The following is a 9,510-nucleotide window of genomic DNA, read 5'->3' as shown; positions in this document are numbered from 1 at the left end:
ATCATGCACTATCTTTCCTCTATCATTGTTAGTCATTTTTTTTTCTCTCTTGGCTTGGATCCTTGGTTAAGATGCATATGTTCTTTATAATATTATTTATATTTATATAAATTTCACATGTGTATATATAAAAGCATTCTCATTTTTAATTTATTAAAACCTCCGTTTAATCTTTATGGGAATATTTTTAGTAGTCTTGAGGATGGAGGGTTTAGATATACCTCAAAAGTAATTATAAACTTTTTGCTTTTTAGATTTAATTAAAAAATGTTATAAAATTAAATTAAAATAAAGTATTTGTAAAATATTTTGATTTTGAAATAAGTTATGGTTTTTGGACATATGGTGTTGATAAGCCATGGTATTGTAACATAATAATTAAAAGCCTAGATCCATAACATAATAATCAAAAGCCTAGATGGCCCATGGTATTGATAAACCATTGTATGTGCTCATGGTGTTATGATTTTCTTCCCTCCTCTCTCTCCCTCCCTCTATCTATCTTTCTCTTATGGGTAGTGGCCCATGATATTGTAAAAAATTCTATTTAGAAGTTAATAATATCCATGGTAAATATTTGTGATTAAAAATCTTGTCATATTGTAAATATTAAGTTTTTATCCGCTTATTAATTAAATTAATAGATGGTTATGGAATCATTATTTTAATTTATATGGTAAAATGGATGTTAATTTATAAGTACTATTTATATGTTATATATTTTAAAGTGATATGTATATTATCTAAAAAAATGTTCGTAACTTTATTAGTAAAAAACAAAATTACAATATATAAAAATTGAAGTTAAAAAATATCTAACATCTCACATCTCACATCTAATGCCTAGACATCTAACATCTAACATCTCACATTTAACGCTCACACATCTACCCTATATTGGGTTGTAGAGCCGCGCAAAAATATTATTGTTCATGCAAAGTTCAATCTCAATTTGTCTCTAGGGAAACTAGATCTCTTGGCCATTGATAAGAATTATGATGGTTTAAGATAAAAGCAAGTATTACTCACAAGCCACTGATATATACCATAGAATTAACTAAAAAAAATAAGACCAACTGCCAAGTGTCTCAACATGACATCAAGAGTCTAATGGATTGACTAGGGTGGGTTCTTGAGCTCTTGTTCTAGTTGGAGCAAGACATTTAAGTTCACACTAAATATGGCTTTCAAGTTGAACTAGTCGGGCATCCAAAGTGGCGAGACAAGAGTGTTGATAACATTGTACTTGCTTGATTTCATTCAAAGAAGAAATAATATCAATGTGGTCTTCAGGTTTTTCCTTCAGGACCCTGCCCATAAGAGTTTTCATATGCAAATAAAGAGTGGTGGAGTCTAGGTACTCACTTCATCTTGCCTTGGTGTGTCAAGGACTAGGAACCCAATTGGCTACCTTCGCTTGGATTTCTAAATTAGAATAAGCTTGTCAGACACTAGTAGTCAAAGCTTCAAGTTGATGAATTTCCTCATACATTTCAAAGGGGTGGTAAAGTGGAAGATAGTTGTGGCATCTTAGGCTTGGGCTTGGGCACGTGATCTCCACTGAGGACCTCTGCCCCCAAACCCCCTGATGATAGCATATTCACTGTCGAGGCATATTGTGCCAAATAAGATATAACTAAGCTATAAATCTGATCCACAACACCCAAAGACAAAAGGGATTGATATTGAGAAAACCAGAAACAAGAAATAACCAGGGAGCTCTGGATTTCCAAACTAATCTGTGACTATGTGAAGACAAATGAGAAGGAATGACAGGTGAATGCCTCCTCGCAGGGTCTAATAACCACTAGGAGAGACGAGTGTTTAGCCCGTTGCACACTACAGGTGAGCTTAGGCCATAAAACGAGGGCTTCACTAGGGGAGCAATATCATACCATGTGTATTCATATTGGGGGATATATATTGAGGAAAAAATGACATAATATTTTGGGGGATATATAGTGGGTAAATGGTTTTTATATTGGAAAATATAAAAAAATGGAGCTTAAAGTTAATGAAAAAATATAAAGGGGTATAAAAAATGTTAATGAAAAAATGGATACCTACAATATCTAGTGAAAGTAGGCATTTTTTAAATTGGGAAGTTGTATTGGGTTCATATTGGTAGGGGGTTAAATAATGTGATTTTTAGAGGGATTTTCCAATATGTAGTCAAATTAAGGGTATTGTTTAATATTCCACGAACGCACGTGATATGTCAGAGGTTCATTGAGTGAATCCCCCATGGGCCATAACAAGCTAGCATCCACCAAGAAACAACATAACCAGATAATGAAACGGTTAAACCAGAGAGATTTGATATATAGAAAATTAACTGATGCTGGTTAGCCCTCCAGACTTGAATGGGTGGGGACATGCAAGCTAAATGAAGATTGATGCCTCTTGCTCCTATAACGATGAGCTCCAAAGTCCCTATCAACATCATGAGCGAGGTGTCCCTTGTTTTCCCTAGGCCTTCCCCTTTTCCATTACTCATCGTCCAGTGCATGAGCCAAAGACCTTCATTCCTTGAATCCAAGTCGTATAGAATGCAGATGCATGTTGATTCCTATCCAAGGAAAAAATCCAATGCTTGAGCTTGAAAGAAATCCCCTTGAATGCACCCCTGCTCAGCAAATTTGTCGCCAAATACAAGCCTTCTACTATTAGTCACCCAAGGGAATTTTTCCACCTGCATTGAAGGAGAAGCCCTAACATAACAAAAGAACCAAATAAGAAAATATCTCATCTTAGGTCATTTAAACATAATATTTTCTAGCATATGCATGGAAAGTAGTTGCATAGAGTGAATTGGTCATGCCACTTCCCCTTCCCCTCCCTTCTTAAATGCGATGCAATGGGAGATGACAAAGGGGTGGTCTCCCCATCCTCCAATGCCTTAACTTTTAACACCCTGATCAAAAGTATTTGAATTTAATTATAAAATAATTGTTAAAATTTAATTTTTTATTACTAAATTTATGTTTTTTATAAATTTAATATTTAATATTTTCAAAAATCTTATTATAAGATATAATTTCAACTATTTTTATTTATAATTTTAATTATATTTGAAATATTAATTAAATTTCAAATGAAAAGTATTCATACACTTTAATTCTTTTTCAAAATTTAATAATACAATTTTTTATAATATTATAATTTTTATATTTTATAATATTATATTTATATTATATTTTTAACATTCTAGAAACATTTTGACTGTGAAATCTGCACAATTCAAACCTACATTTTCAACAAATCATATCATAACATGTTTCAGGTACAATTATTTACTTTTGTATTTATGCTCAGCGTTCAAATCGTACGATTATGTAAAATTTTTCCTAAACTCGAGAAGCTACTGGACATCATACGTGGCTTCACCGACTGTTGAGATCTCTGACTTTTTCGATTGCCGCTCAACTTATCTTTCTCTTTTTCTCCGTGTTTTGCTCGGTTTTTGCGTGTATATACAATAATTTAAGCCTTTGCTTCATTAGAATGCATTTAGCTTCTTATTACTTATCACTCTTTATCTGAAATCCACTCTGTTCAGTGAGAAATTAAGGGTTAATCATCCATCCTTTGATTTCGCCATAGTTTCTGCAAGCATTTCGGTGTTCCTCAGTGTTTCAGTCTGATAAAAGAAATACCCACCGCTTTCTTTTCCGCAAGTTTTAGAGATAAATTTACACAACTGTAATGGCTTCTTCTATTACATTTTCCTCTAATGTTTTGTCATCCAAGAAATGCCCAGCCGCTGGTCATATGGTTTTCCCAAGACCAACCGAAGGACCGATGACTCGCGACAGAAATGTTAGATTTCGTCGGTGCTTCAAGGTGAGAGCAATGCAAGCCTCTGTTGCCGCAGAGCCGGCCATTTCAGGGCCTGGTCTCATGAAATCAGAGAATTTGTATGAGGTATTGAAGATAAGCCCCGCGGCAACTGCAGAGGACATAAAGAGGGCTTACAGAAGGCTGGCGCGGGAGTTTCATCCCGATCACGCAGCTTTTCCCGAGGAAAAGAACCGCAATACCCAGATGTTTTTGCAGATCCACAATGCGTATGTGACTCTATCGGATCCACATGACCGTGCGCGATATGACCGGCAGCTTTGGGGTCAAGTGCGGGGCTTGGGTGGGAAGAAACGGGGTAAAGCGAGGTTGGGTTATAGAGATTGGTCTGGTCGCGTGGGCCGGAATTGGGAAACGGATCAGTGCTGGTGATAGTCGCATGGTTTTTGGTTACATGGTTTGTCTTCATTTAAATTGCAGTTTGAGATGTGAAAATGAATTCAAAGCTATGCAAAAAATTTCGGAGACTTGAATCTTATAAAAATTTTGGACAAAATAGATTCAAAAATTTGCCTACAAAATCATTTAAAAATCGTCTCATTAATTGCTGTGTTGTGTAATGAGAGTATATATATGTACATATCCGGCCTTTAGAATTTTGATGTTTAGAATCAATTTACAATAATCTCACTAGTGTTTGTACCATATATTTACATAAATCATTCCTTTTCTGTGTTTTTTTGAAAAACGCTGTCCATCTTGACAGAGTTCTGTATTGATCAATGTTGCAGACCTTCTGGTCAAGAAATGTATTTTATTTTATTTTAAATGTATATAAAAAGAATTTGTCAGAATTTTTTATTTCAATGTACAGAAAACCAAGCAGTATGCATGCAAATATCTATCCACTATGCTATGCTTAATTCAGAGGGGTTTTGCATACAGTATTTACTATTTCCCCTCATATTTACAATATGTACCCATTGATATGACCTCACCCAGAGTATAAAGGTTTTGAAAGAGGGATTATGTTGTTGGTGTTGCTCTAGTTTCATCATCAAATTACAGTGGTAAGACTTTAAAGTGTCATTTCTGGTATGGTTTTGCAGATGCAAAGAAGATTTGGAACTATTTTAAAAGATTTTATATTTTTTGAATCATCGTCGCAATGGTATGTATTTTTTTCGGACACCAAAAATAAATTCAAACGAGATTATATGATTGTAAACACATAAAAATATTAATAAAAGTCAAAATTATGTGTGTTTCAATAAATGACTTACATGATACATGATGTCAACAAATTTATATAGAATTTTAAAGTGGAGTTCTAAATAATAATTTTTTTTAAGATATTTAAGCATATACTTCATGTAAATGTATGTATTTTTATAAGCAGCCTCCCACAAAATACTCAAGCCATGTAAATGCTAACATTTTCCAAAACCAAGAAAAGGAATATGAAAGAGATTCTAAAGTGGATATATCACAAGGAAGGTGCCATTTTATTTTGAGAGGTTAACTGGTATACGATATTCCTAAGTTTTTAAAAAAGATAAATTATATTTGTAATCATATTTATTAAAAACAATAAAATTAAAATTAAAATTATAAACATAATCTATGAGTGATTGGAGATTTCCACGCTTATTTTTGTTGCAGATTTTCGGAATAGCACTGTGTAATATTTGTAATACGTTGGTAACTCCATTCATCATCAGAGACCAAAAAAAACTTTGTGAGTAAAGGTATGCTAAGAGTTTATTAATAGGAGAAAATGAACTATGTATTCATTGGATTAACGGTCAAAAAATAATAAATAATAATTAGAAAATCTTTGACCAAAATCACTTTTGACAATTAAAAGGATGATTAAATTAATAATTAACACTTATTAATTTTGAAAAATTAACAATATTGACTGAGAAAGATTTAAGAAAATTAGGAATGAAATGATTAAAATAGGAATTAAAATTTCTAATTTAAAAATTAGTTGATAAAAGGGTTAGCATAAAATTAAATTTAATAAATAACAAATTAGTTGAATTTCCCAAATTTTAAATGAAATAAAAAGTAATAAAATAAATGGGAATGAGAATTAATAAAAAAAAATTAATTTTATAGTTAATAGTTAAAGATAGCTAGTAAAATAAAAGAGACTAAAAATTAAAGCAAGAATAAAAAAATAAAAAACAAAAAGGATTAAAAGAAATTAAGAATATATATATATATATATATATATATATATATATAAATCCTTGAAATCTAGAATAACTCCATAACTTTAATAGGGAGAACCGTTACATCTCACCCATTGACTCTTGGCCCTATATATATATATATATATTAACAAAGTTTAATTAATTCTTAATTTCTTTTAATTTTTTTTAATTTTGTATTCTTGCTTAATTCTTAGTTTCTTTATTTTACTAGTTATTTTTTACTATTAACTATAAAATTAAAAAATCTTTTTAATTTATTAATTCTGATTCCTATTTATTTTAATAATTTTTATTTCATTTAAAATTTAGTCAAATTCAACTAATGTTATTTATTACATTTAATTTTATAATAACCCATATATTAACTAATTCTCAAAATTAAAAAATTTAATTCCTATTTTAATTCTTTTATTCTTATTTCTCTTAAATCTTTCTAAATCAATATTGTTAATTTTTCAAAATTAATAAGTGTTATTATTAATTTAATCATTATTTTTATCTAATTCCTTTTAATTGCAAAAAATGATTTTGATAACTGATTTTATAATTATTATTTATTATTTTTTGACCATTAATTCAAAGAATATATAGTTCATTTTCTCTTATTAATAGGCTCTCTTGCACTCGTTTATTTACAAGGCTTTCTTTGGTCCCTCATGATGAATAAAACTACCATATGAAACATTGACCAAATCACAATTATTACACAGTGCTATTCAGAAAATCTCCAACAAAACTTAATCTATTTTATTAAGTTTATTATTTATATATAAATTTATAATCTTTTATATAAATTTTGAAAAGAACCATTCAAATTAATAAAAAATGTTTTTTACTTTTTTATTTTTACTGTGCTTCATCTTTTTTCTTTTGGATTTTAATTATATAAGCCAATAAAAAATGTTTTTTTTTTTTTTTTTCAAAGTGCTTCATCTTTTTCCTTTTGGATTTTAATTATATAATTATTTCTTAAATAGGTTTTTTTTTTCAAGTCTATTATATTAATTTTGATTAATTTAATTTAAATTATAGAAGTAAATAAATTAAATTTTTTATTTAATTTAAAATTTAAAAACTAGATTTTAAATATGTTAATATTTATAGTTTTAAAAAATATTTTGTAATATAATTTTAAAAAATAGACATAGATTTATTGTATATTTTATTTTACTTTTTATAAATTTGATGTTTTCTTAAATTTATTTTTACATTTCAAGTTTATGTAACATTATTTTGCTTCACTCGTAGAGATTTGGCTAACTTGTGCCTATTATAATTGGATTGCACCAATTTATTTAATCTTTTTCGGTAACTTCATTTTAAGTTATCATGTGCCAAATGCAATTAGGAATTATTCAAACAAGTTTATTTAACAATAGACACATGTCTAACCATAACCTTTAGAACATCTTAGCAATACTTTAACACTTAGTGAATATTTCAATACTTTGCTAACACAAGCAAAGCAAGGAAAAATAACCTCCAACACATAAAAAGCCAAAAAACACATGTATAGGTGGTGTCAAAAGTGGATGCCTTAACTTTATTATATAAAGAATGTTACAAACAGAAAATAATAGAGTTGTATCCTTCTACCCATAACTTTATTATAAATGTACGATAAGTCTAAGGCATATTACCTTCTACCTACTTCCTCATAGATTTGCATAATCCAACATCTAAAGAAATCATAAGAATGTCTTATATAGGGCATGTCGTCTTCTTCTTCTTCTCACTCAAACAATGCAATTCATGCTACTATGCCAATCCTTGAACTTAGCATAATCATAAAGCGTCTTTACTATTTTGAACAATCAATGGGTGATTGATTGATGCCTTGAAACCTCTGAGATGTCCACTATTTATACAAGACTTATCTTGCACTTGCAAGTCTCTCCAAGTCTAAGTGGACCCAAGCGCTCACATCACCAAGTTTGTCTCTATTTGATCATGCCACTACCCTCTTCACGAATTTTCCACAAACCATCCAATGTTCAATGGTGCTATACCTAAAGTACCATGCACCCAATAAGCGTGCCCAAGGTTCCCACGTGCACCCAATAAGTGCATCCAATGGATATGGGCCTAGTGTATGTGTGCCCAATGAGTCCATCCCATGATTGTGCTCCATGGATGCTTATGCCCAAAGGAACTACTGCCATATGTTGTAACTACCACATGTGGACCACCCAATTCCTTGGGTCCACATGTAGCCCAAGCACTCAATTCTATAAAACCGAGTGAGGTTCTCTATGCCAATATTGCCTATCATGCACCATACTTGCATATCAGATGGGTTCATTTGCCATAACCCCCACTTTGCCTTTCTTAAAAAGTTCTCATCCAAATTTTTCTTAGTGCATCGAACTCATGTGAGTTATCAAAGGTCTATGATGTACCTAGTCTATGGAAGAGTGCTCAAAATATCCATAGTGCACCTTTCCATCACACAAAGGCACTCAAAATGAACTCTTCTAACCATCAACCTTTTCTTATATTTATCCATAACAATCAATAAACATTATAAAAAAAATATAATATAGATACTTTATGCCATTAAATACTAAAACCTTGCAAGAATCAACTTCAAACCACTGCGTTTAAATTCCCAAAATCATATACTTAATTCCTTAAATGCTTCTTCTCCATAGTCAAAAGCATTTGATTTGTTGCATTCCTCACACATATTTTATGGTTACCAAATTTAGTTTCGAAGCCCTATGGGATGTCCCCATTCAAGTTGCCAACTTGACCCTCTAACTAATTTTTATGGGTTACGCAGTTGAACATGTCTTTGCCCACATACAATTATTTCTCGCTCATAAAGTCATACATTTAAATTTCCGTTTAAGGACATGATGCCTAAACTTCGTAAAGGCTTCATTTCAAGGTTAGAGTGAAATTAGTTGTGAGTGAAACTTTATATTATAACTTCTAAAATTATTTAAGTATACTAACTGTTTTTTGTATTTTTTCCAATGAAAGACATAGTAAGTCAATATTGAAAGCTCAAGACCAAGTGAGGTACATGAAGAAAAACTCTACTCAAACGGTATTGTAAAATATGCACGTCTTTAAAGTTGGGTAACAATATGTTATGTTACACATTGATTGGCAAGAAAAAAACGCACGCGCGATTGGTAATGCCCGTTGCTAGGTTTGCGACCAGCTGCCGCCGCCATGGCTGCTCCAGGGGGTGCGGAGACCTCTCCCACCCCTACGATCTCGCCTACAGAAGCCTTCAGGAGGATTCTTACACAAAGAGGGAAAAAACGAATGCAGCCTGAAGCCCCGAAGTTTATCAAAAAATTAGAAGAAATTCCAGAAATTGCTCTGCCAGAAGATCAGACAATCAAAATCGCCCTTGCCCTAGCTGACAGAGGTTTAGTAGGGCAATTTATGGGTCGATGGCCAACAACCAAATCGACTGATGAATGGGTGCAAAGAAACTGGAGACCCCTGCTTCCAAACAATGTGATCAGCTATGCGG

General features: G+C 31.5%; 1 protein-coding gene across 1 annotated transcript; it reads left to right on the top strand.

Moving 5' to 3' along the window:
• The first annotated feature begins 3,485 nt into the window (after nucleotides 1-3,485).
• Nucleotides 3,486-4,325, top strand: LOC149172910 (chaperone protein dnaJ 11, chloroplastic-like). Its single transcript, XM_089427820.1, has one exon. The coding sequence runs from the start codon at nucleotides 3,706-3,708 to the stop codon at nucleotides 4,228-4,230; it is 525 nt and encodes a 174-aa protein (XP_089283946.1). The 5' UTR covers nucleotides 3,486-3,705; the 3' UTR covers nucleotides 4,231-4,325.
• The last annotated feature ends 5,185 nt before the right edge of the window (nucleotides 4,326-9,510 follow it).

This window comes from Pinus tabuliformis, chromosome 4_2 (genome assembly GCF_031772625.1).
Source record: "Pinus tabuliformis cultivar Carrire ecotype Pingquan chromosome 4_2, CPIR1, whole genome shotgun sequence".
In the NCBI taxonomy this organism is placed as follows: Eukaryota; Viridiplantae; Streptophyta; class Pinopsida; order Pinales; family Pinaceae; genus Pinus; species Pinus tabuliformis.
This window is presented reverse-complemented; position numbering and strand designations above follow the sequence as displayed.

Excerpts from the sequence above, each read along its gene's own strand:
- LOC149172910 (XM_089427820.1), top strand. The coding sequence starts at position 3,706 with ATGGCTTCTTCTATTACATTTTCCTCTAATGTTTTGTCATCCAAGAAA.